The sequence below is a fragment of the Acipenser ruthenus genome, chromosome 9 (genome assembly GCF_902713425.1).
Source record: "Acipenser ruthenus chromosome 9, fAciRut3.2 maternal haplotype, whole genome shotgun sequence".
Taxonomy (NCBI): domain Eukaryota; kingdom Metazoa; phylum Chordata; class Actinopteri; order Acipenseriformes; family Acipenseridae; genus Acipenser; species Acipenser ruthenus.
This window is the reverse complement of record NC_081197.1, coordinates 16,190,072-16,217,907: the sequence shown is the minus strand read 5'-3', so window position 1 is coordinate 16,217,907 and position 27,836 is coordinate 16,190,072. Positions and strand designations below refer to the sequence as shown.

The window sequence follows — 27,836 nt, the reverse complement described above, 5'->3', positions numbered from 1 at the left end:
TAAATCCTGTCAGCTACCTTAATGATTCCAAACAACCTTCTCCAAGTGATCCAACTGCTATAAATACGTGTATGCGCACCTTGGTTGGGGTCTTGTGTTTTACGGTTTCTATCGTACGGTCAAAATGCCTTTTCTGATAGTTTGGCAGCAAAGGAACATATAATCATATAATCCATTGTTTGCCTTTACATTTGTTTAAGGGACCTAGTGTCAAATGTTGACGAGGTAAATACATTCAAGTTAACTCTTTTAACATATATTATTGAAAATTGCATTTCAGAAAAGATACAAGACCAGTTTACTGGTGTGCTGTATTGAGTGTATATTTCCTGGCTGCACATGAATACCAGACTAATAGAAAGTCACTTTCTTTAGTGCAGGTGGTGAATTCAAGTACACATGTTTTCAAACTTGAAGGTGTAATTACCGGTACGCTTAATATGTAACAAATACCTGAATTGAACTGTCCTCTTAACTTATAAGGTTTACTTTGCCTGGTGAAGGCTGTTAAGGAAAAAAATGCTGAAAAATCAAAGAAAAGATTAGCAACCTATGAGAAATAAATATCACAAAGCAGCAAGAGAATACACTGACCTTTGAATAAAGCGTGTTTGCTCTCTTGCCAAAACCTACTACAGTGATTGTTTACTGAGTGAATTAGGGGCAACAAAGCAAAACACTGATCCTCTGGTGACTCATAAGGCCTTTACTAATTGGTTATGGTGCTCTTTAAAGTAGCAGCAGCATTTTGTTCTATGTATTTGCTGTATATTGAGTTAATAGGTCACTTCCTTATGTCTTCTATTCTTATTGATAATCTTTTATATGTAGAAAATGCTGTGGTTTCCCTTAAATTTACTACACATGAAAACATGAATGAAATGCCTAAATTTAAAATGCCCAATATGTTTTTTTTTTCATGTGAGTAGAATACATGCTTAATTTTTTTATGAAATTGTGATTTAAAAAAAAAAAAAAAAAAAAACTGGATGTTGCACAATAGACTATTTAATGTCATGTTTTTAGGGAAGCAGTCTAAAACAAGTATCTTTTCCATTTGAAACTTAAAAGTGCTTGACCAGTTCTTGTTAAATACAATGCTTAAAAAGGCAAGCAAATGCTATATAAAGTACTGCTTTACTATTCCTTTCAGACTTTTGTGAGTGCTAAAGGGATGAAAGGATCACCCAGTGGCCTTTTCATTTTGACTTACAGTCAAGTATTTTCCACTTCTGACGAATTAACGTTTTTATTGACTTGTCGAGGCAGTTCTGTTGCTTCATTGTAAATGAAATGAACCTTTCAAAAAGAATACAACTTTTTTGTTTTATTTACCTCTGTGGGTTCTGATTGCTTCCGACCTGCCCTGACCTCAGAAGTCGTTAATCTCGAGTCCCTCCCCCTCCTCCCCCTAACACCCTAACGTTAGGGAGGTCTTAAAAGACATACGTCCTGTCAGAAAAGTACATTCTTTAACCACTGGCAACATGACATTGGGGTTAGTGGGAGTTCTGTGAAGATACTTGCACTTGTGCCATAATTAACCTGTGACGCTGTTAGTACACCATGCAGAGTCATCACAATTCTTTATTTTTCAGTAATTAGCTATGTTAAAAGCAGTCAAGGTTTGGTTGATTTGGCTACTTGTCTGTGAAATGAAGGATCTTCAGCATGACTGACTCCACTGTATCTAAGATAATTTATAGCTGTGTCTCAATTGTATCATCCACATACAGTTTTGTTGTTTTCTATAAAAAAAAACTAACCTGTGGACATTCTCTCTTTTACAAACACTTACAGAAATGAATAACCATTTAACATACCACTGGGATACTATTGTAATGCCAGTGTATTATGATGAAGAAACCTTAGCAGAACCATAAGCAGACCATAGCATTGACACCAATGGCAGTGTAACAGATTTGGAATGCTGTTATTGCATGGTGGTCCTGATAAAGTAGCACACAGGCACAGGAAATATTATCGGGTAATTCTACTTCTTTTTTTTTTACTTGTGCTGTAGCTGCCTAAAGATACAATTCCCCAAATGTAGATGTTCTATAAACATGTTTTCTTTGCAATCCTAAAGGTCATTCCGGTATCTGTTAGGCAAAGGTCATGTCTCATGACACACTGCCAGAAAATGGGAACAGAAAAAGACTGAGGGATAGTGTAGTTCATTAAATAGACTGCTCAGTGGAGACACAATCCTTTTCTGGCTTTGTGGCTAACACAACGCTACAATGGCAACCGCTGGACATAGATTTTTCCAGATATAAACAAAGACATACAGATATTTAATACGGCATATGTTATATTTTTGACAGACATGCCATATACTCTATAATTGTCCATTTAAATGATTTAAAGGCAATGTACTCTTTTTTAACTTTTATGAAGTTTTAGGGTTATAACTTGCATGTGGGGTTCAAATACATGTTCTGGGAGCTTGCAAGTTTGTTTTGCAATTTAATTTGTTATTAGTTTCACACCAAAAGAAAATAGATTTACATACACAAACATTGGATGTAGTTCAGAATACAAGTTTCAGACATTTTAATAGTACTGGGTTTCCTAGACCTCTTGAGGACCATATTTGGAGGCAGTATGATACCATGATTAGGTCTGGGTGCCAGGATATCTTATGTTCAAATATATCAGTGAGTAATTCATTAATCGGTACTACAGAGCTATGAAGTAGGACTTGAATAAAGCTGTGAATACAGCCAAGATTACTGCTGCAGGCTCAGTTGGAGTTGGATACAAAAAGTGAAGGCTAACAGGAAGGTTGTCAACAGCTTCTCAATTGGGCAAGCATGTATGATTAAAGGTGTTGTAGTAAGACTTTTCTGCTAATTCTTCAGTTCACTTTTCATTGCTCTACTTCTCCGTGTACAGCAGTTCTATTTTTTATTTCTAATATGTAACATCTTGGAAGGTACAATACTACAGAGCTGCCTTCTCCTCTATGTCAGTATACAGGTACTGTATAGACAGAACCTGAGCATCCCTTACTTTCTGTGTCATTTACCTGTTTGCACTTGGAAACTTTCTTCATCTTCACCTTAAACGTTATCCAACTGTACGGAATTAATTTCATTCACACCTCAGGCAGTTGGTACTGTGACATAAAAAGTTAGTGGACACTGCTTGACTTTTTTAGCATTATCGTTGCTTACTGTTTATGCCTCCTGTATCATACGCATTATTGCAAAGTCAGAAATCAACTCTAGAATTTGTACTACAGTTTCACAGTACACAAGCCCACAGGCTTTTAGTAAACACCTCCATTTTGCAGATTGAACATTATATTACAGCACCATTCTCACTTCAAAAACAATCACCCAGTTAAATAATAACCCAATATGTGGATATAGTAGCAAAATAACTGTGATTGTAAAAGGGCATCACCAGTAAAAGCTACATACAAACATACAGTGCTGATTTATGACCTGTCCACTTTATTTCCCTGTTTTATGGCACTTAAGATACCCATGTATTATCAAAAGAGTTAAAAAAACAACACGTGTTAATTGAATGTCACCATAGAACAGGCAAATAATGTGGAGGCTGGAGTTTTGTAACTGAATCTCCCCCCAGGTAGTGAAAATGTAATGAAGACATGGAACCTTGATTAGAGGGCATTACTATCTGGTAGTTGGCCGTGTTGGATGGGCTATAGCACATCCGCAGGCCATGCCCAATAAGCAGGGTTTTATTGTGATTAGAAACTGGTAAACAGTACCTTTTTTAAAGCAAAAAATGTTGTCTGAAAGTTCTGCTGTCAATAACTGTGTGATACTGGCCTGCAATGGTGCTTCCTGACTGGGGTTTCTTATTTACAGTTATAGGACTGCGAAACATTTGGAATAGCAGCACGAGTAGGAGTCGAAACAGAAGTGTTGATATAACCCATACAGAGGCGCTCGTAGTCCTATAACTCTATTACATATTGCTTTAATATTAATATACAAGTTAAAAAAGCTAAATGTGTTTTCCTTTATTTAGTCCATTATGATTTTAAGGCTGATGAAAAGACTACTGGTAAGTAGCCGGTTGTGACATCACTGTTTTGAATGGACTTTGTAGTGGAATGAAATTCCAAGAGGTGCAGGTGACGTCAACCGTTCTGATATTGAGAACACAGCATGGTAAACAAATCTAAATGTCATGAATTGGGTTTCTCTGTAATGGGTTGTGGAATACAGCAGCCCGAAACGTGCTCCCGGAATGGCCGAAAGCTCCTCAGAAGTGTCTAATAAAAGTTAAGACAGTGTTCGTTTGCACTTTAATGCCAAAATGGTTAGAGCAGTTGGTGGGTGAAAGCTGTGAAAGAGAACTTGGCTGTAAGAAGATTATTCCCTATTAGCTGTTCTTTAGTGCCTGGTTATAGGCAGGTTCTGCAAGGCTGGAGCTGGGCTTACTGGCTGGAGCTGAGTTAATCTCCCGAAGCCTGCGTCCGACCTTTCATCTGGCACAGGAACTCCCTGCAGGATTTAAAGCTGCACTACATCCTTTTTCTTCAAAGGAGAGAATGATAGAAAATAGAGATAATCTACACACTTTAAAGGCTTTCCAGAAAACAAAAAGAAAAAAGGCTAGATCAGAAAGATATTGCTGAATTCTTGGTATACACTGCGGCTTTATATTGATGTAGGTTTTTGACAGACACCATATATACCTCTATGATTAAAATACAATGATTTTGGTTGACTCAAAGAAGCATTTACATTTTTTTTTAATTATTAATTGATTAATTCCTCCTTTTATTAGCTATGTCCAGCATTTAAAATGTACATATAATCTGCAATTCAGGTCACAGAGCTACTTCAATCTAGACTACATTTTTGTCACACAGTACTGAACACATTATGGTACAATTTTGCATTGCAGTTAAGTCTTCTTTTACTGGCACTCAAGCAGAGACATTTGTAGGATTAAACTTTACAAAACAAATGGCGCTTCGGGCTTCAGTGCAATTAAAGTTTCTTTCAAAAGAAAAAAAAAAATTATCAAGATGTTTTTCACACATTTACCAGCTGCATTTGCAGCTTATAAATCCTTTCCTAGAGCCTTTATTAAAAATATGCCTACTGTGCAGGAATTAGCTGTAAAATCAGTGCTTTGAACTCACAAAGGTTTTACTAGGTGGCAACACAGATAGAGGTGAAAAGTGAAGTCTGGCTGGGTTCCTTGTTTAGAAAAAGATCAAATTAAATATTGAATTGTTTTACACCTTGTTGTCACAGAACCAGCCAGCTTTGTAATTTCCATTGGGGGAAACAGCCTTTTGGGACTAGAAAGAAAAGAAAGCTGGCCTTACCAATTGCAATGGATCTTCTCCTAGTGGCTGATGAGTTATTAATATAATCATCAGCATATAACAAGTACTTGCCTCTTGACTACAGAACTTGCTCTTTAGTTGAATGGTAAGACTTTAACTTTGAACCGTGAGGTTAGGGGTTTGTGTCCTGAAGTTGCTTCTTGACTCAATTAAACAAACTGTTTTTGGAGTAACTTGAGTTGAATGCTAAGACATCTTTGAACCATAAGGCTGTCCGGTTTGCATCCAGCCCTTGTCTTTCAATTCTGTTCAATGGGCTCAGATGCAAAGCCATTACAAAATGTGCTGGAGAAAAGCAAAATACCTTTAAAAAATGTTGACAGGTAATGTCCAGCTGTCGCTCAAAACAAAGGATGTCCTATGTACTATCCTTGAGAGTGTGTGTTTCCAAAACCTGCTTGAGACTTACATCAGCGAACACACAGCAAAACCTAATCTTCCATTGTCATTGTATATCAGGGCACAGTATGCTGAAATATTTCTTTACTCTTAATGCTTAAACTCATCGTTCATTTCAAGAAGAATTCCCTTCATAAATACAAAACCATCTGCACAATGTGAGTAAAATCTTACAGTACCACCTTGAAAGGTAAATATGACCTTCATTTATTAATAATTGTGTACAAATGTATGACATTAATTGCACCATATTTTCTAATTTACATTAGTATTAGAATATACAGGTTGACTAAATAGTAGACAAAATAGAATACAAATTCCAGGGGTAGAAAATATTCCTTTTACTGCTACATGCAAATAATAAATGCATTTTACTTTGATTCTGAATTACAACTTTAACAGGGCCAATTATTGTACCCCCTTTTTTCTTCCCAATTTAGAATGTACAACCCCCCACAACAGCTCAAGAGAACTGATGGACTAAGCCCATACAGAATCCCCAGCAAAGACTGCCAACATTGCACAGCTAGGATGCAAAACTGTGCTCCCCTGGCAGTATGACTATCCCTCTGTAATGGTGTTCTGCGTGTATGATTATGTTCTCCATAGTAACAAAAAGATATGGGACTATTTTGATTCCTAAGGTGTGAACAGGTAAACAGTATCCATAGCAACAGGGTGATTCCTATGAAACTCGGCCACCATGGCAGATGGTCTTCTTAAGATCCGACTCAATGAAGAGGAATGAAAACAAAGCACTCTGTTGCTGTATCTCTCAGCGGCCTCACCTGCTGAATGAACAATATTTGGAAGCTCAGGGCAGCAGGATAGAACTGTTCAAACAAAGACGGTTGAACGCAAAAGGACGTGCATTTTACAGGTAAGCTATCTATCCAAGCATGCCAAGTATGTAAAAGTTCGTTAGATCAGAAAAAGATAAGTTCCTCCAAAAAACAATTCTGCTTGACACTTTAGTTCCCTATTGGTTTTAAAGATGGAAGTTATTGGAAACTGGAAGTTTAAAGCAACCATACTGTGACATCTATTTTTCCATTCCCTAGCAAAAAACATGGCTACTTGACAAAAAAATAATACATTTACGAGCATTTCCACCCTTACTGGGGAACACTGTGCAGAAATAGCAAGGCTTTTTTGTGGCACCAAAGAAAGCTGTTTTTTTTATGCAGAAATGCAAGTGAGCAGAGAGGTAAGTTCTGGTGACATGCTGTGTGTGTGGTCTTATTAATGTATAGCAGCAGATATTACTACAGGTATATATACAGTTTACTGTACTTCAAAACTGCTGTGAAGATGTACTGTGGTAAACTTACATAAAGCTGTATTGTATACTGTACCTTTGATTGACTGTTATGAGAAATGCCCAGTACTGTACTTCTGTGCTGTATTTCAAAAGTATTATGGAACCTAAAATATGGGTTCCAGAAAAGGCCCTACAGGCCTGGGTTGTGCATTTTCTTTATTTTCTTCTCACTTGATCATATTGTATGCAGAAAAAACTTAGCAATGCACAAGGTCAACAGCTGAAGAGTAAAAAAATCAGTTAACATTTTACTGGCTTTTAACCAGGCCTGTCACAGCCAAAGGTCATTGCTGAGTGTTTCTGAGCTCCACAGCACAACATTGCACACTTTGCCAAAATCCTCAATGCAGGAAAGAAGTACTATCTTACTGCGTGTCAAAGCTATAATTAAATACATGAAAACATAACAGAAATTGCACAACAGTGAAATTACTTAGAGCAGGCACGTACCTACTGCAGTACCTAGAAACCTATGTAGCCCATTTAGAGCAGACATAATGAAAATTAAATGAAAAACATTTGAAAGTTAAAATACCTATTCAAAAACTGTCAGTGTGCAAGCTTAGTAATGCAAAATGTTTGCATTCCATTTTGTTATGTTTTGTATGTGTTTTTATTTTTTATTTTATTGATGTTTTTGCTTAGATCATTATCAACGATGTTTAGCAGACTTTACTGATGTAGTACTAGTGTTTTACATAAGGGTGCTTCACCCTGCTACTGTACATGCAAGCACACAACCTTCCCGTGTAAGAACACAGTGGAATAATAATGGATTGCTCATGGGGATTCCACATCCCTCTCATCTGTTTTGGTTTAAAGGGATTTGGCTTAAACGTTAAAGCTGCAGTTGTTCACAACGCCTCCAGAATCTCATAATGTATAATACAATTAACAATAGGCATGTCACACTTAGTTATTAATTTTACTGAATTCAGTTGAAATATAAGCCTCTGGATAAACTTCTAAGTAAATTCGAAAGTGGAAACCAATAGATAATATGCTCATCTACTGTATGTTTAATGTAATACTCTATCTTTATTACATGCATGGAAGTGGCTTTTAACAGGATTTTAAATAGGGTTTCTGCATAGCAGTCAAATGTGAGCTCACAAATTACTTCTGTTAATAGACTGTGGGTGGGTTCTTCTGGTGTTTTGGGGAAAAGCTTTGTTATAACACAGCCAAATAACCCAAGAGCCCCCAAAAGGTTGAGTGCTTTGTTTATATCTATGCTCATGAGTGAAATATCCACAGCAGTCCATGAACATTTAGGTATTCTGGTTGTTTATACAACAGGATAATGAAGAGCGTGTTTAAACCTAAACTAAACTTCTGAATTTGGAGAACTAGATCAAGCTCCATATCTGTTTAGCAATGTGGAATCATTTAGGAATGTGGGATTTGACTGTTCATTCTGTTGTTGCGTTTGAGCAAATCAAAATATAGTAAAAAATGTGATTTGTTAAAAAAAATATTTTATTCAGGACAGCCAAATTTAAAAAAGTTACTTGATGGCAGATCTCTCAAGGCTTGTTTTATAAACAGTACTTTATGCCAGGGGTTCCCAGACTTTTTCACCTGACGCCCACCTGCTCAGATGAATTAGACACTGCAGCCCACTATTAGCACTCCTTGGGAAAATGTCAAATTAAAAACATTTTATCTGTTTAAACCCGTAACATTATAAATAAACCTAATCTAAACTGTCCTTTATTCATTTGAATAAATATTGTGAAAGATGGAAATCACATAGAATATGCAATGAGAAAAAAAAAAAAATTGAAACACTTTAATTTTAGTAAATAAAATAAATAGCAAAAACTAAACAGACGTTTTTCGCCACTCTGTACAACCAAATACATCTTGCAAAATCACATTCAGTTGGCTTGAAACCCCCCCACCCCCGCCAAAAAATAAATAAAAAAAATAAAAAATCGGAGCACCACTTAACCAAAAGAACTTATGAAAATTAATCCATCTACAGCGAAATTGAATCAGTCAAAAAAACTTATTTTTATTATTCTTTTCAAACAAAACATATTCTAGCGTTATTTTAAGACGACTGTGAACGAGCCAGTAATCAATAACACTACATCCAAACATTTTACTAAATCAATTACCGGTATGTATAACAAGATTTATCAGTTTGATTAATAACTTGATTTAGTTAATATTGAAACATATATAACAAAATAATCAATATTTTAAATGATAATAGCTAATTAGTCACAACACCGTATTAATCATAGCATCAATTACATTTTTTAGTTAATGTTATCAAGTACAAAAGTTAGTATGAAAATGTTTCTACAAAAGAAAAACCCATTCCTCAAAACTGAGCCCGCGGTACAAATGCATTTAAACTCCTTGGCAGCCTTTTTTGTTCTTTATACTTTGCAAAACGTATTCTTTGGTAGCCGATTCGATTCTATTGTCAGAGCTGTCTTATAAAATACATAGAATGTCATTGCGGACCACAGTTTGGGAACCCCTGCTTTATGCTATTTATTATGTATAGAACCAATGCTCAATCATTGGGGTAGGTTAGAGCTTGTTGTCATTCATTTAATTTCAAACACAAAGGGCAGTTCAGGTAACATTCAATAAAATGGACCTGACAGCTCTTTTTGTCTCACATTCTTTTAACATCTGCAAAACCTCCTGCAGGAAATGGCAGGACCCTGCTGTCTGTTCTAAACTGACTATAGCACCTATAATTAACACACCTTTCTAGCATTTAAACGTCCCAGACTTTCAATACCATTAAATTGCAGTGTTAAACTGGCTTGTAGATTACCAGCTAAAACCACCTGCTTTTAAACTGGTCACTGAGAAATAATTTTCTCAGAGTATTTGATTACAGATTAAAGCTGTGCTATCCAGGAACTTATTTAAGAACAGTGGCATGAGCTTTCTGTTCCTAAATACATAACTACATGAGTGCATAACTTTTAAAGTTCCTCCTAGATTAAAAACAGGACATTGTTGCTTTACTGGGGTTAACATTTTGCCTTTTATATTTAATTATTCAGAGATCGCAAATGGACAGTTTTGGGATACATGGCAAACTGACACTAGGGATGAGATGCAAATGAAGATGTGAATACAGAAAACATGTATTCATACACTGTTATGATTAAATTATTATTTCTATGAAAATAAAAACTGATTGTTTGATTTTTTATATATCTTTTGTGCATTTGCATATAATTCAGCTGATTCATAAAACAATGTGATGCCAGTAAATAGTATAGTATTTATTCAAATGGGATATAATGTTTGCATGAGCCACAACACTCATGTATGAACACTCATTTATCAAGTTTTTTCTCTCTAAGTATCTGTGAACTGTTTACAACTCTAAAACAAATAAGAAAAGATAGGACTACTGTACCTACAAACCCCTACACAAAATGTCTAAGGTGTTTAAATAGCTTGGGTTGAAGGAATCTAGTTTATTTTCTCATGTCTTAAACCCAGCCTGAAGCTACAGTATTAGGCACGCCTCCTTTCCTCTGGAGAGTAATAAATGCTCTGGACCTGTTAACAGCTGTACTGGCTGTGAACTTGCTTTTCCCATCCAGTAAATGCTTAAGGAGCCTCATAATATAACTCCAAATTATAACCACTGCCTTCGGCCGAGTTGCTGCAGATGGTGCAGAGTGTTCTTGCCTTTTTTTTTTGGTTAAGGTCTTAAATTTCAAACCTTTCTTTGTAGTGGAGTTTTCCATCCTTTTAACCTTAAACACCCTTTTTATTAGGGAGAGAATTCAATATTACATCCCACTTCCTGTGGTAGGTAAAGGTCCCAACACCAAGGCTAATTGGGTCACTTCCACTTACATTGAGTGGACCACAAGCAGTGTTCACACACAGATATAAGGCCTAAGGACCAAGGGTGGCACAAGAGCAATTAATAGTATAGCAATACCTTCATCAGTCTTTACCTCAGAGTTGATGATTGAGTGTTTGAAGTTATGGTTGCTTTCCTAAGTGTCAAGATTGTTTTATTCCTGCATTTCAACAAAGCCCTCATTGTAACACAGTGGAAGAGAGTTTGGAATTTTGTGTTTTTACCTCGGGTGAAATCGTAGACACTGAGAAGGCAGTCACAGTTATTTAGTCATTATTCCAAACAAAAGCTCCTGTTACTCCTTCTTTTACTTCTTTGTCGCGTCCAAGAGTAATTGGGGTATGGTTGTAATGTGGCCAAGCTAGTGCCTATAAATGTTTTGAAATGTAATACTGCTGAATGTCTGCACAAAACCTCATCCATTATCACTGTAACAATGTAATGCTTCTAGATTGGTTTAGATATGTATTAGCAACGCTATTTGGCATATACCAATTATTTAAAGAGTATCAAACTGGGCCAGAGCTCTAAGCATAAGGCTGGTAACGGTGACCCCAATGCCAATTGCAGATATTGTAAAATTCTCCACCCTTCACATTGCTGATGAGGAATACAGTGGTGACACTCCAATCGAAACCCTCAAACAATGCTCTTATCATTACCACACAACAATCAGTGAAAATATATTTATTAGATGATTATCAATAATTGTAGGTTTCATTATAACACTAACTCTTAACATATGCCAATGTCAAAGAAAAATGAATGACTGTTAAGTTGCCCTTCATAATGTATAACAGTACACCAAGACATTTACAGCTCTTTCTTTGCATTTGTAGAATATATTAATGTTTATGAATATTAACCAGCACAACTGCTAATGACCCTTTTCAACATTCAGTGCTATTGATGTAGTGTCATTTTACTATTACACGTGTAAAGGAAATCTTGGCAATCTTAGTTTAACTTGAACTTGTAATGATTTTCTTCATGACAACCGAAACCTGTGTTCAAGCAACCTATAATTAACCCTTTAAACATGGCAAACTGCTAAAAAAGTAACCCCAATAAAGTAAACTTTAGAACAGCACGCTGATTTATCAAATAATAAAATAGCTACTTACCACTGTCTTCAATCGTAAAGTAGAAGATGTCACTTGTAGCATTGTCTCCCTCTCTTAAGACAAAGCAAATCTTCATGTCATCAATATCAGCTAAAAACAAAAAAATGTTATCAGGCAAAAGGTTAACGATGTAAAGCTGTACAGATTTACAAACACTATATACAATATTATAGCTGTTGTTATGATGTCCTACCAGTATATAGAGAAATGCCATTCACCTAAGTAGAGGGCCAAAGCCTAAAACCTGCTTATAATGAGTGCAAGCAGGTGATCAGATTTACCACGGAAAATACACTGTACACAGCAGATAGGGATTCATCAGAGCGGTCACTCAGTTGTTGTATATACTGTAGGTGGTCTGTAATTTATTCCATTCTCTTTGTTTAAAACCCTTTGCACCTGAATAGGCTGTGTTGCAACTCTAAGTGCTGATCTCTACTGGTTTTCCACTTTTCCTACAAACAGAGGAATCGGCAGCTGAAACATCTCTGTCCTTACAAGCCCCAACAGGGAACTGACACTGGACAAATTCTACCATACCATGATCAAGCACCTACATTACTGACTAACTGTGTATGCTTGTGGTATTATTACAGGATCCTCATTGCATCTTTCTAATAACAGACTGCTGCACTTAAGAAAGCTAAAATGATATAGTGTGTCCTCTGCTTCTACACCTTACAAACTAATGCTATGTCCACTTTACTGCCTGCCCATGTCTGGAAATAGTGTGCTTGGTGGCTTCTTCTACCTGCTGCAATGCCCTACAATTATATTTACCACATTCTTAGATTTATAATTCTGTGAACACTACGTTTAACAAAAAGCAGACTCTGTAGTCCAAATTATTTACTGCCTAAAGGTGCTTTGGTTTTGGTTTTGGAGACAGGAGCACACGCTTCCTCCTCCTCTGAAACCTGCATGCTGAGTCACTCAATGAGTCACTCCTGCTAATACTTGCAGCAGTAGTATAGCTAAGAAAACATATCAAAGCATGCTAAGCAGATGTTGTACAGAAAACAACAATAGAAATGACATTTTCAATATGTAACAAAACTATTATAATTCCCCACTGGGGAGTCAGTTGTACACATCTGGAGAACCATTTATCCAACTGTTATGAAACTTGGTATACACAATTAAGTTTAAGTTAATGACAATATTAGATTCTGGAGAGAAAGGTGTGTGTCTGTCTTTATCTGCAGAACCGCTTGTGAACAGAATCTGTAAATAAAGTTGCATATTCATTTTATTTAATTACTTATTATTTGCAGCCCCTTTTTTACTGCCTCAACAACCCTAAATAACTGTCTTGTACAGTATGTACACTTTTCTGTGTTAAAATGTTTGTCTCCCCGTCCTTAACTGTTTCAATTTGCATGGTTACACGCTGGAACATGATAGGGGCTAACTTGGCTGAGAATTTGAAGACCTTCCAAGATATACCTGATTGCTTGTATTAACAGGCTGGTTGTTAGAATGCTAACTGTTTAATTACAACTAGATAATTATCTATTTTAAGGAAATGTATCCCTTAATACTATGGGTGATTTTTTACAGTACACTGATACCTTATAAAAAGGTGCAATACATTTTCAGAAGCAATGTTTGCTTTGTGTTGTCTATGTAATTTACCCAGGGGAAAAACAAATTGTATACCTGTTTACTTCCTTCGCCATCCAATACCACTGTATTCAAAGACAAAACTTTAGCTGAGTCTCATTTTAAAAGTAGATCCATAAGATGCATTGCTAATAGTTCAAACCTAGGCTAGATTTACTCAAAAAAGTAATTGGTTCTACTTTTAGTTTTGTTCAGGATAAGTGTGATCCCATTTTAAATTTGATGAATGCTAAAATTGAACATGAAGAACATAACCCAGACATTTTAACTTCTAATTCCAATTTTTAAGTAGGGGCCTAGGGTACTATATTTGTTGTGATTATATTTATTTAGTGATGTCATTTACCAAGGCTGTGTTTTGTGAGCAAAACACTTCTGGAATAATACATCAACTAACTTGTACAGTAGCAACTAAAGTCATTTAAATTACCCTTGGCCACAGCCCAGAATCTAATTCCACAGTATTGACATCTAAATCTCTTCACTGACTTATCAAATTGTTAAACATGTGCTTCCCCCCTTGTTAAGGCATGTACCATATCATGACTGGTAGGAACAGCCTAAAAGTCCTCCTATTATTGTAGTTATGTTCTCTTTGGAACCTGTAGTTCAGAAAACCAGAAGTAAGCCTTTACTGGCAAGCCAGAATCATATGTGATAAAAGCAACCTATCATTGTCCAGCCTGCTCTGTTTTCATGACACCAGTTAATTGTCTGGCTTATATCATTTGAGCAACAGCTTTGGCATGTCCCAGTGTCATAAATAGAGCGTTGAGATTTATTCAAAGATGGCACACTTATTATGCAAAGGAAGATTATAGGCTTAAAAGAACAGTAAAAATACTTTTGCATTATACAAGATATGCAATATATTAACAAAGGAGGACAGTTGATTAGCAAAAATATGTACAGGACAAACTAATCTTACTGTACTTATGAAAAGATGCATAATAAATTTTAAAAAAACAGTTTAATAGTAGAATTAATTCAGAATGTTGCTTGCATTGTAGACAATACTCAAATATCAAACTATCAAAAAATAGCAGTTTAAATTATCGTGAAAAATACAAAAAAAGATTTACTGATTTGCAAAAAAAAAAATCGTCTTATTTCCACGTGCTCATGTTGGAAAGAATTTGGCAATACAAACATTACATTATCATTCAACAAGCTTTGGAAGGTATAAGAACATAGGGGTCTGGACTGCATCAAAATGATGGAGCTACCATAACTATTACAAAGCATAACTAAAACAGTGCATACATTTGTATTCAGACCCGGGTAGTGTACTCTCCTGGACTTATAGTACAATGACTTTCACTCATTTGAGTGACAATGATGAGTAGCAATTAAACTCTGTAGATTTAAAAAGTTTTTACCTGCAGAGTTAAACTGTATGTCAACCTAATGGTCATGGCCTGGTAAACTGCAGTTTTGCAAGGGATTAAATACTAACTATTCACCTGTTTTTAGCAACTGAATCCACTTACTGTACTCGCTGCACAGCCCACTGGTTAAAGTACACAGGAAGGTAATAATATTTGGCTAAAATAACTAATAGACTTATTTAGTGACTTGTTACATTTGATTGTCATGCACTAATAGAGCACTTTTTCATTGTGAATCAATAAGCATTACATATGAAGTACAACCCTCAATGTGCGTCCTTGAAGTTTAGTACAGTACAACTCATTTTATTAACAGCTCAGGGGGGCATGGAAATAGTTTGTATTGGAGATCAGATCAAGGGGAGTTTGCATGCTAACTTTAAACACTGTAGATCATAAAACACACTGTCAGTTTTTGAAAGCACTCTCCTTTATAATATTTCACCCACATAGTGTATGCAAGTGTGCTATATATATCTGATAATGAAACTTCTTGAGTAGTTACACATGTTTCATTTAGCATATTTCATTAAATAACCTTTTTAATGAAGAAGCACTATATGGAATGTAAAATGATTATAGATATACCAAATTCAAGGAATTAACCCTTTAATTTCTAATGCACTAATTTCTACCCCCCTCCCCTTCCCATTTATAACAGGATTGCTATAATTGGCAGTTACAGCTACCATAGTAATGAAAGTGTCTCAAAGTCTTACCTTGGCTAAATTCAGTGATGGAGTCGTTCCCCTTCCCCATGTTGATGAGGTAGCCATGTTCGGGACCCAGTGTGATTTTGAATTTCAGGGAGATCTGGGTGCTGTCTTTATCCTCTGCCTTTAAGGCCTTGCTTGTAATCATAAAGCCAAGGTGTCCAGTAGTCAGAATCCTCAGAGTTGGAGCACCTTTGTTCACAATGATTTGTGGCACACCATTGTCCACTGAAATGATACTGATCTTCATCATTTGCGGTTTTCGGGTTTCAAATATGGTGTCAGGAAAGACGTAGAAATCGGTATGAGTTCCGTCAGTGACAGTAAATGAGAAGCTGTCTTCTGGGGACTCTGTGCCATCATGCTTGTAGCTGATCAGATTCTCGTTTAAGTCCTGCTTGGTAAACGAGGTTACTGGTCTAGTGCTGTTGAACAGCAGTCGGCCATGTACTGGCACTTGGGTGATAGTGAGTCTCAAGAAGTGGTCAGGTGTATCTCTGTCTTCTACAGTGAGCTCAAAGGGTGTGATGAGTTTGTTCTCACCCTCAGTGACCACCAGGTCATGCACTGTAACCACAGGTTTCTTGTTGTCCACATCTGTGATGGACACCCTGAAAGTACGAAACACTGGGTTATACCCATCAGTGACCTCAAACTCAAAGCTGTCCATCTTCACTTCATCATCGGATGTATGAATGTAGTACACTTTGTTGCCAGCTAGCTGGAGTTGTGTAAATGAAGAAATGGGCACTCCAGGTGTATCTGTGCATTCCAAATGCCCGCGTACAGGGGCTCTGGTGATGGTGAATTCCAGGTTTTCATCAGGGCTGTTCAGGTCACTGGTGCTGAGCAAATCTGTTGTGAGGGTCACCCTCCCCCCTTCTTTTAAAGACACGCCTTTACTGATTACATCAGGAAAAATCATATCAATGCTGCCAACTGTGATGTAAAAGTATCTATCAATAAGAGGATTTATGCCATCAGTGACATCAAATTTGATAAGATCACGAACACCTTCTTGTCCATTGTGAAAGTACACAATTAGATTGTTGTCCACTTGATCTTGCGTAAAGTTCATTCCCACAGTAATATTTTCAAAGCTACCTGAAGGTTTCTGCTTTTGCAGTAGACCTTGGCCAGGGCCATAGCGAATAATGTAGGTCAATGTTTTGTCTTCAGAATCCAGATCAGTAGCCTTTAGGACGTTATTACTAATTATTTTGCTTTCCCCTATCTCAATTTCCAGTCCGTCATTAATAGTCATTCTTGGTGTTTCATCATCCACAGGAATAACCATAATGATAACTGTTTTCTTCACTGTGTGCTTCCCATCAGTAAGTATGATATCAAAGCTGTCTTCTGTGGTCTCAGAGTCATCATGTTCATAAACAATACTGGAGCTCTCCTTGATCTGGTCAAGGGTAAAGTTGTTGACAGGAACTGTACCTGTGGTTAACTGGTTGACAATGAAACCATGCTTTGGTGGTTTAGTGATAATAAACACTAAATCATCAGCAGGTATATCGGAATCTACAGCATTAAGAATTGGAGTGTCAATTACAATGTTCATGCCTTCCATTACAACAAATTCTCTCATAAAGATTTCAGGCTTTTCGTCATTAGCTGGGACGATAATAATGGGGAAGAAATGTCTTTGTGAAAAATTAATCCCATCAGAGCATCGGAAAGTAAATCTGTCTTCAACTGGTTCAACACCTTTGTGAATACTTTGAACATAATAAATATGTCCAAGACGAATGTCCTTCATAGTAAAAGCACTAACGGCAGTCCCTGAACGTGACTTCTCAGAACCAGGTGCTGGTGAGATGTTCTCTATATAGCCAGAAGTTGGCTGGACTATAATTGTACAAAGAATGTCATCATTGGCGGTATCAATATCTTCAGCACTTACATGCTCAAGCTCAATGGCATTTTTTTCACCTTCTACTACAGTGAACTGCTGGCCCACAGTCACCTCTGGAGCTTGACTATCAACTGGAAGGATGGTGACCTGTACTCGAACTCCTTGGACTTTATTACCCCCGACATTCCATTCATCAGACAAGTCAGAAAGGGTCAAGTTGAAATAATCCTCCTGCTTATCAAGGCCGATCTCCCCGCTTGTATGTGCGTAAACCACAACCCCATTGATGATGTCACCCTGTGTAAATCTTTCAGTAGGGATTCCATTTACTAAGATTTCTCCAAGAAGAGGACGGTCTTCAACAATAAAAGTCAGCATGAGGTCATCAGTGTCCTCATCTCTTCCCTGAATAACACTGGTTGTGATCTCAGTGGCTCCATTTTCTAAAACATCTATATAGGACCCAATTGTGCCAGCTGGGAGCATAATGGTTGGTACTTCATCATCTATTGGACTTACATTGACTCGGATTGTTATTGTGACAACATGTACCCCATCACTGACATCTAATTTAAATGAGTCACTAGTGGACTCATACCCGTCATGGATGTAAGCTATTCTGCCACTGGCAATGTCATCTAAGTTAAATGCATCTCCTTCAGTGATATAAGTGTCAGTATATTGAACATGACCATGCATGGGAGGCTGGGTTAGTGTAAATGATATATATTTGCTGTCAGTGTCTGCATCACTGGTATCAAGTTCTGCACTTGTGATGATGTGAGTGCCCCTTTCAAACACATTGAAGCCAGTGTTGGTAATCTGAGGAGGCTTGTTGTCAACTGGTTGAAGAAAGATGGTAAACGTACCCTCAACAGTGTTTCCAGCTGTGTCTTCAACTGTGTACTGGAATTGAAGCACATGGGCAGTGATTCCTAATTCTAGGTCTGGGGGCTTGTAAGCAATTTTGTGGTGGTTGATTTGTGCTTGAGTAAATTCAGTTACTGTCACGTCAGGGCTGTCTGTTAAAACAATATAACCAAGCACAACAGGGTTATTTTCATCAGTGTCAGTTGGTGGTGTAATTATAGTGTATTTCAAATCTCTGTCATCAGAGTCTAAATCAGTATAGCGCAGGAATTTCTTTCTAAAGTGTGTCAGTTTGTATTCCTGTACAATCATATTTAAGGACGTTCCACTGTACAGTTCAGGAGGGATGTCATCTACTGGCAGAATTTTGGCAATAAAAGTGTTTTCACCTGACTGGTTTGGGGGGTCATTGTCATCTTGAACCCGAAACACAAACTGATCCATTACAGTACTGGTGCTATGAGGTCCCACATGCCTATAAAACAACTTTCCTGACATAATATCCTGCTGGAACCATTCTGTCACTACTTTTTCAAAAACCTCATCATCTGCTATAAATGTCCAAGATGAGCGGTCTTCAGGGGCCTCTGACTGACGAAGCACAACCTCCCCGATAGTGGAGAAGGGAGGTTCAATTGTAAACCTTATGGTGGAATCTTCAGAGTCAATGTCAGTAGCACTTAACACAAATGGAGAGATTGGCAACATTTCATTCTTAGACAGTACAAGTCCAGTGTTAGCATTTATAAACGGTGGCTCGTCATCGGTTGGCACAATGGTAATCGGAAACAGAAACTCAACTTCATGTTTGCCATCTGTCATCCTAAAGATGATGTTGTCACTGTATGTGTCACTCCCATCATGCTGGTAAATAACTACACCTGTATCAAGGTCAGCTGGAGTGAAAAATTTTCTCCTTGAGCCTAGGATTGTCAGCTGTCCATGCCTCAGCCCATCAATAACAGTCACCCTGACTTCATCCAAGTTATCCTCATCACTAATTTGTAGATTCTGTGAACTGGCCAATGGTCTGGACTGACCTTCATATAACAGCTGACCAGTGTTCCTTGTCACAACAGGGGCAAGCGTATTCATGGGCTTTACAACAATCATGAAGGCAAAGGGGTCTGACACAGCTCCTTCTGTGTCCACAATTTCAAACTCAATTTGGAAAATTCTCTCAACTTGAGAGTCCTCTGAGGGAGGCTTGTAGGCTATTTTTAAATCTTTAAGGTCACCCTGATAAAAAGAAGTTATAGGCAAATTTCTATCATCAGTACTCACAATATAGCCTTGCTCAGAAGACAGCGGGGAGGTGATGTTAAAGATTAAATCATCTGGGTCAGACTCAGTATCTTCTGCTGCCAGCATGTCAGGGGTTATAGCTGTCATAACAAACTGGTCCACTTCCATCATCATCATAGCTACAAAACTTGGCTTTGGTGCAGTGTTTTCCTCCCCTTCTCTAATGCGGACCATCATTTGGAAATACTCCTGTTTGAGCAGGTTGCCCTCTTTGTCCTGCAGCTCCACAACCATAGGTATATAGTCCCTGTTTGGTGATCTGATGACAGATGTATGCTGGTAGCGTGCATCTAGTTTTACAAATTCATCGCAGTCCACCATCTTTCCAACTCTTGCATTATTAATCAGTTTTCCGTATCTGGGGAGCCCACTCGCACTTGTTAAAGTAGTAATCTTGCACACCTCAGAATTTCTATCAAAAGTAAACTCCAAAACTTTTCTGTCAATAGGATTACTAGTGCCAAGCAGCTTCTCCACTGTCAGAGGCATGTTTCTAGTTAGGATCTCCAGCTGGGTAAAAACCACCTCAACTTCCATCATAAACGGTATAATAATAGTATCAGTTTGGGTATCATACCTGAGTTGCAACTTTACTCTGTCCTTGGAAGGGCTTCTAGACCCGAAATGCGAATACTTCACGTCATTATGGCCGAAGTCACAAGGAAACTTTTTAGGTGTCAGCTGTCCCGGTCTCTGTGTTAGAGGGTCATTCTCCAGTACTATAATGCTGCATCTATCTCCCGGTTGAACTTGGATTACCAGATCATTGATCGGATCAATAAAAACGGATTTTCCAAACGGCACTCTTATTCCATTGTTGGCAACCAATATAGCATCTTCAGACGGTCCCGACCTGAGCTGGTATGATAATCCCAAACTGTCAAAGTGTTGTGCCTTTGCGTTACCTGTCAGCGCCACAGCAATCAGCAGCAGTCTGCAAGAAATTGCAAAAGTCAAAGATGCAGTTCGTTGTTGCTGTAAATGCATTTTAACAGCCATCTGTAAACCAGTGTCCTATGCGGATGCCACACTTTGTGTAGTACGAACCCGCAAAAAAAAGAAAGAAAATAAATAAATAATATTGAATATTCCAGCAGTCACTGCATCTAGAGACACTGCACTCCGTTTCAGAAACTACACTAGTTATTATAAACTTCAGTGTGACTCTGAAACCTGGAGCGAGGAAATTACGCCCTCTTTTACAAGCGATTGGGTGATATTTGCATTGTAATTCGGTTCTCAAGTTGTAAATGGGCAGTGGCCCTGTCGATCACAAGGGGAGGAGCGAAGTGAAACTGCAGCAGGTTGAGTGAGGTAGCCCAGAGACATGAATTGGGTAAATGCTCAAATACATTTTATAAAATTATACCACAAAAAACAAAACAGTGAGTGGGGTTTGGGTGTAGAATGTACTGAGAATTTAGTTTTCACTTAAAAAAAAAAAAAAAAGTCATAAAGGCACAAATAGTACGTGTATCAAAATAGAAGTGTGTGGGATGTTACAATTATCTGTACCGATATGGGTAATTCTTAATTAATTACCGTTATTAAAACGGCATTGGTAACATATTATTAACTGCTTGGTTACAAGTTTTACCATTACAACTACTGTACATGTCTGTAGTTTTTCGTGAAGATGAAAACCAATTTAACAGAAAATGTAATGTCATTTTTAAATGGTCTTTCAAAAACCCGCGGTATGGAGAACGATTAAACAACCAGTTGTTTTCATTCCTAATTTTTTTTTTTTTTTTTATTTATTTATTTATTTATTTATTTATTTATTTATTTATTTATTTATGTATTTATGTATTTGTCCATTTCACATTAGTGGAGACGAACGAGTTAATCGATTTATTGTGCCCTCTTGTGGCTGAGTTTAGTTAAATGTATTTTAAGAGATCCTTACTATTGTCTAACTTTAGAGTCTTTAAGTGTATTAAAGCATAGTAAAATCATAGTGAAAGCATGGTAAAGCAATGTCAAGCATAGTTGTTTACAGATAACTGCAGTATGTCTTTTTATTTAGGAAAGTTGATACATTATGTAAAGAAATTGTACTCATGGGCAGTTTCTGTAAGATGTTACCAGTATAATAAGAATTTAAATAAATAAATAAATAAAAAAGAAACAAAGAGCTTGTACGCTAAATTAATATTTTAAATAACAATTATATTTTAGATGTTTTGAAAAAGAATTCAGGAAATAGAAGTTAAAGTAATTCACTGAGCAGCACAATGCTACCGTAGTTCAGTCTGTACTGTACAGTCATACATTGCGATTTAATTGTATTTCCCAGTATTGGGCCCAAACAGAGGATGTGAGGAAACCAATGGAGCAGATATGACCATCTTGTCGTTACTGACACACAAGAGCATCGGGTCAGTTATAAAGCAAGTAAGTTGAAGATTTAGCACATCTGGGTTTTTTTTTTTTTCAAGTATTTTCAATCAGAACCATATTAGACCTTCAACAACTACCCATCAGAGGGACACAAAATACATTGGTAGCAATCCAGACAAATCCATGATGAACAAAATAATGTAACAGAACAATATCTCTTTGGGGGCACTGTTGAAGCTGATATGTGCATTTTTATAGTGTCGTTGTGTTCCCCCCTGTCTTGTTCAGTGCCTGTAACATCATTCAGTCTCTAAAAAAAACACAGAATGTGTGTATATACCGGTATTATAGTGTATGACTTGTAATACTGTAAGATTGCTTGAAGGCGGCTGTGTGGATCACACTGTGTATATCAACTGTGAGTAGAGTCACAATATTTGGGTTACTGAAGGAAGACAAACCATACAGTATAGAAGGGGGTGCAGGATATAAGATGATATAAAACAATTCATTTGCAGAGCAGCTTACCTTTTTGACAGCCAATATATTTAACGAACAAGTGGTCTGTGTGGGGTTAATGAACAATACTGTCATACACTTGGTTGTTTCTGGACAAGGCATGATGTTATTTTGCATTTTACAGTGGATGAGCTGGAACATTATACAATCTTTAGATGGATTTACTTTATCCCTGAAGAGCACCCACGTTCATTATACTACACATTATAACCTGTACGCTTGTAAAAATGGATGTCAGATTGGGTACCTTTCAGTGGATGAGCAAGACAGTGAATCCCTATTATCCATTAAACAACAGGCTTCACTTTAATCAGAATAATTACCAGCACATGCCAGGTATAGCTGGCTCTTCCTTTGCATGTTGCTGAGGTTAAAATGAAGCTCATTGCTTTAACTGTCAAAACCTTTACAAACCAATTCAGACTTTGTTAGAATTCTTCCAAATGCTTTAACGTCTAATCTCCTAAATGATACCCAGGCCTTTCTTACTTCAATGGGTTCTCCCCGCAACCTTTATATAACGAGATTATTAAATGCGTACCGACCTACTATGTGACATATGTAGACATTCATTAGGTAATCTGTTGGAGTGATTCCAACACGTGCACAAGAATTTCAGTACAGGGTTATCAAACTCGTATTTACTTTATGACTGCAAGGGTTGCCATGGATGGATAAATCATTTTGCTTTGAATCTCAAGTCTGGAACATCGATAAGAAAAAACAATGCTGAATGTGTGTTGATTAAGTTAGGCTGCACTTTGAAACCCAGACCAGCTCTGGTGTATTGTGCACATACTGTATCCAGGATTTTAAGGCTGATTCCAGCAGACATATACAGTTATAGTATAAACAAGTACGACAGTAGCAGTGGAAAGATGTGCGGACAGACAGACAGACACACACCCCTCAATATATTCCAAGAATTGAATATTTTCAGAAACTGATGTTAATACCAAGTTTCATCACAATGTGATGAAATTCCAGATATGGAAAAAAATTAAAGTGTAACATACATGCTATACATACTATATGGTCAACCACAGTATATCCAGTCACCAGGAATTTCATTCCCTGTGTGTGATAAAAAAAAAAAAACTAAGAAAATCTGCACACACACTGGTGCAGCTAGGCAGACCCTCACATGACTGAATTATTTATATGTAGATGGCATGTATGTTGGTTGACAGTCGGTTTCAGTAGCAAATGGAATTATCCCAGATCTGACAGGTGCTGTCGTATCCAAGACTGAACAAACGTTAACAGACTTTTTTCCAAATCCCACCTTCCCTGAAGGAATTTGATGCAGTAATCATCGAGGAATGGTTACATACTCGCCATGTAAAATCAGAGCTGTCACTTTTGGCTCTCCATGGTGGTTCTGCACCCTATTGAGAGTGTTATTGGAGAATAAAGCAGATATAACAATTGCAGATAATTGGTCAAATACATACAATTATAGGCACCGCACCTGCCTCAAGACAGAAGCGTGGAGCAATGTCAGACCCCTTATATTCTCTTATCAGGGGAAAACCAGAGGTCACTGGTTAACAGCTGCTCCAGTCTCGGGTGTCTCAACAGGTGTAGGTACTGGTGGTCACAAAATCAGTACTAATCATTGGGTTCTTTTTTAAAATCAAACGGTTTCTTTAAAATACATTTTTCATATAGGTCATTCACTTTACTGTAATGAATAAATTATATTGTAATGATTCTGTTTTCTGATTAGTGTGCTAATTGTATTTGGTATTGTGCTCATCCATTGTGGAAATCAGCTTATTGGACAACAGCAGCTCAAGCCTAGTTTGTCTTAACAGGTGGCACTGGTAGCACTGGTGGTCACAAAATGTGTAAAACAGTTTTTTATGCGAAAAGTTTGTCTTATTGTATGTCCAGTGTTTCGCTGCTGAAGAAATAATCTAGCCACCTATGAAAACAAACTGCATATTGCATGTAGTGGCAGACAATGCAAGATTAAACTTTGAAGTGGAGAAAAATACCAATATGTTTACACATGGCTCTGTTTTATTAAGATTTATGTGAATGGAAAATAAAAAGGCTGTGTATAAATCATGAGATGCAGTGAATAGGGCCCAATGTTTTAAAATACAGATTGAAACAAAAAACACACACAACTTGCTTATACCTAAAACTAGTGTATTATACTAGAAACCCAAATACAACCTTAGCAGAACATGATCATCAATAGCAACACAATGGATCTGGAGCCCACATGGTCCTGATACTGTAGAACACTGGTGCTCCAACAGATTACCAATCAATTGCAGTTAATACCATTGTGATATCATTGGTACAAGATATGAAAGAGTTACCACTGTGGTACCATTTCACAAATCACTCATACCTTTAGCCAATATAACACTACATAAGTCACAACACCAACTGAGAACTTAAATCATGTAAGGGAAGTACTGTCTATTGCATTCTAAAGACGGCATTCCACCTGTTTGAACAGGCCACTTGTATATTTTTCAGGGCTTGCATGTTCCTGCTCTGAAATCAAGCTCTTTTTCGTCTCTACTAAGATATTAATGATATCACTTGTACTGCACTTTTGTAGACATAAATACAGCATCTCTTTTACAGCTTTTAGCTCATTCCTATATAGGCCCACGAGTAATTCAGTGCTCTTGTTTTTAAATGAAGAGCATCTCCATTAACGGTCTATGTAAAAAAGGCTGTTATGTGCTGATATAATGTTTGCAAACTTGATAACCTACAGTATGTGTTGGAGAGGACTTTGCTATTTAGGGAGCTGTCACTTTCATTTCACAGCTCACTCACAATTCTTAATTTACATTGCTAACCTTTCTGGAATAACAAATCTAATGTGAAAAAAGACCTAAAATGTTGATAATAAATCAACTCAGTACATTGTAGAATGTGGTAAAGCAATGGAATGTGAGCAGAACCTTTCGGACTGGATATACACTGTAACAATATATATATATATATATTGAGGAAATGATTACCTTAAATTGATTCCACACTGCATGAATTACAATATGTTCATGTAAACTTTTCATCTAATTGGTGACTGATAAAAAAGCACAGAGCTTACCAGCAGCAGCAGTCAAATGCAAGAGGTTAAAAGTGAAAGGAAGGAATTTTGAGTTCTGCATCAATACACTGATGCTGAGGTAAACTGTGAAATCAATTGCCTATTGATAAGTAACTATTTGTATGGAAAATACATTTTTAACATACTTTTGCATGAAGCAAACATTAGCATTGGACTTTATATTGGGCAGAACTGATTTTCGGTTGTTCATTTTAAGTGAAATACAGTAAGAAGCCACCTAATAACTACAAGTCTGGTCATATTAAAAGCAGCGGTGTGCTAATTGCATGTGCATGATCTCAATACACATTAGTATGTACATTAATGTAAACTGAAGTTGCCTTGAGCTTTTTGTTTAACAGACACGTTACATTATTATATAACTGTAAAAAACATTTTTGACAATTAAAGACCTACACTAAATGTACTTTGATCTTTTCTGTGGAATACTTTAAAAGCAATTTCTTTTTTTCTTCCTTTTTAAAAATAATAATATTTTCTCCTCAATTTCACTCCCCTACCACAGCAATTCCCCACAACAGTTCAGGAGAACTGGAGGTCAATTGCCTGGAGAGCAGATGTCGACAAGCTGCCGAAAACGGATAGCTGTAGTGTGGTGAAATCTCTAACCTGCGGGAGCGCTAGAGCCAGCGCTCCATGTGGAAGTGAAGAGCGCACTGCCAGGATGCAAACCTGCACTCCCCAGGGCCCTGACCACGCGACTGTGCCTATACAAGGTGAACCACTCAGGGACCATCAAACTACTTTTTCTTAGTTTTATTTTTACTGTCCTCTTACATTTTTATGATGTTTGCAGTCATTCAGAGAGGTTATTATTGCAATTACTCAGATACTGTTTAACATGTTTGATGTCTGTGCTAAGGTTGATATGTCTGTTTTAAGCTTTGACTATGAGTCCAGGAGCTGCTTTTCACTTCTAGTTGCCTGGCATAGACATATGAAATGTAGGCTAGATCAGTCAAACAGTCTTTATATTTGTAAGCTCAGAAGAACTGAAAGTCAGCTGCTGCTTTACATTCACTGCAGTGTATAGTCTGCAAAAGTAAAGTAAATTTGATCCCTAGATGGAACTGGCTATTACTTCTGTAAAGACATGTTGGCTAATCCTGGCTATATTACATGCACAGGCAATATGCGCACCACTCCTCGTCATCCCGCTCAGCAGTGTAGTACTCCGCCTGTATCCACTGGGGTTCCCTCAGCCAGCTCTCACGCTCAGCAGTGTAGTACTCCGCCTGTATCCACTGGGGTTCCCTTAAGCCAGCTCTCATACCTCTCCATTTTTGGTGCTAGAGTCGGTATAGGCTGCTTCTTCTTGGGTGCTGGACGTTTGGACCTCCCCCTGTTTTTGTGGGCAGGTGGTGCTTCCTTTTCATCCTGGAAAGGACAGTTGTCGGTGTAGTGTCACACCTTTACACAGTGCAGGCACCACGGACCCTCCTTCATCCTCTTCATTAAAAAATAATAATTCCTCTTGTGTACCCGCAGTACCTTCCCTGGTCTGAGTCTGTGGAGGCGTTGTTATCCCGTGTACTGACACCATATGTGACCCAGATGGCTTTGTGGTGACATCAGACCAGGAAATGAATGGACTCTCACACAGTATTATGGTATGATGCGCACGTTTAATTATAAAATAAAAAAGTTTAAGCAAACAAAAACGCTTTACTAAACAAAATGGTACTTTGGCCAAAACAGACAATAAACACCCAGTGAATAAACAAGTATCGTGCTGGTTTTAAAGCAGCATGAGTAGCAATTGTTATTGTATTTCTCTAGTTCTCTTTACCTTACGTTCCGCTTCTGAACAACCCAACCTCATTCAGCCAAGGCTGCTGGTTTTTATACATGTCACCGTCTTCAGATTTGTAATAAATTAATCAATCGGAAGACGGTCACATTCTACACGAGTTTAGCATGGATGGGGAATTTTAACCCCATCAATGCTATAAAATAATTAACAATAAAACATTGTGTTTTTACAGACTAAACAATACATTTTAAACAATAATAATACAAAATACACACAGGGGCCGGGTGTACACCGTCACAGGACATTAAACA

The 27,836-nt window shown here is 37.3% G+C and overlaps 1 protein-coding gene and 1 long non-coding RNA gene across 2 annotated transcripts in view; one reads left to right on the top strand and one right to left on the bottom strand.

Moving 5' to 3' along the window:
• Nucleotides 1-20,932, bottom strand: part of LOC117405959 (FRAS1-related extracellular matrix protein 2-like) — a 96,716-nt gene extending 75,784 nt beyond the window's left edge. Inside the window, exons 1-2 of the mRNA XM_059031252.1 lie at nt 15,775-20,932; nt 12,045-12,134 (exon numbers count right to left, since the gene is read on the bottom strand). Coding sequence (XP_058887235.1) covers nt 12,045-12,134; nt 15,775-20,806 — 5,122 coding nt within the window. The 5' untranslated portion in view covers nt 20,807-20,932. The remainder of the gene's footprint in view (nt 1-12,044; nt 12,135-15,774) is intronic.
• Nucleotides 20,933-21,083: 151 nt separating this feature from the next.
• LOC131738060 (uncharacterized) overlaps nt 21,084-27,836 on the top strand; it is a 30,554-nt gene continuing 23,801 nt past the window's right edge. Inside the window, exons 1-4 of the long non-coding RNA XR_009329599.1 lie at nt 21,084-21,143; nt 22,107-22,204; nt 26,278-26,488; nt 27,261-27,382. This is a non-coding gene — a long non-coding RNA (uncharacterized LOC131738060). The remainder of the gene's footprint in view (nt 21,144-22,106; nt 22,205-26,277; nt 26,489-27,260; nt 27,383-27,836) is intronic.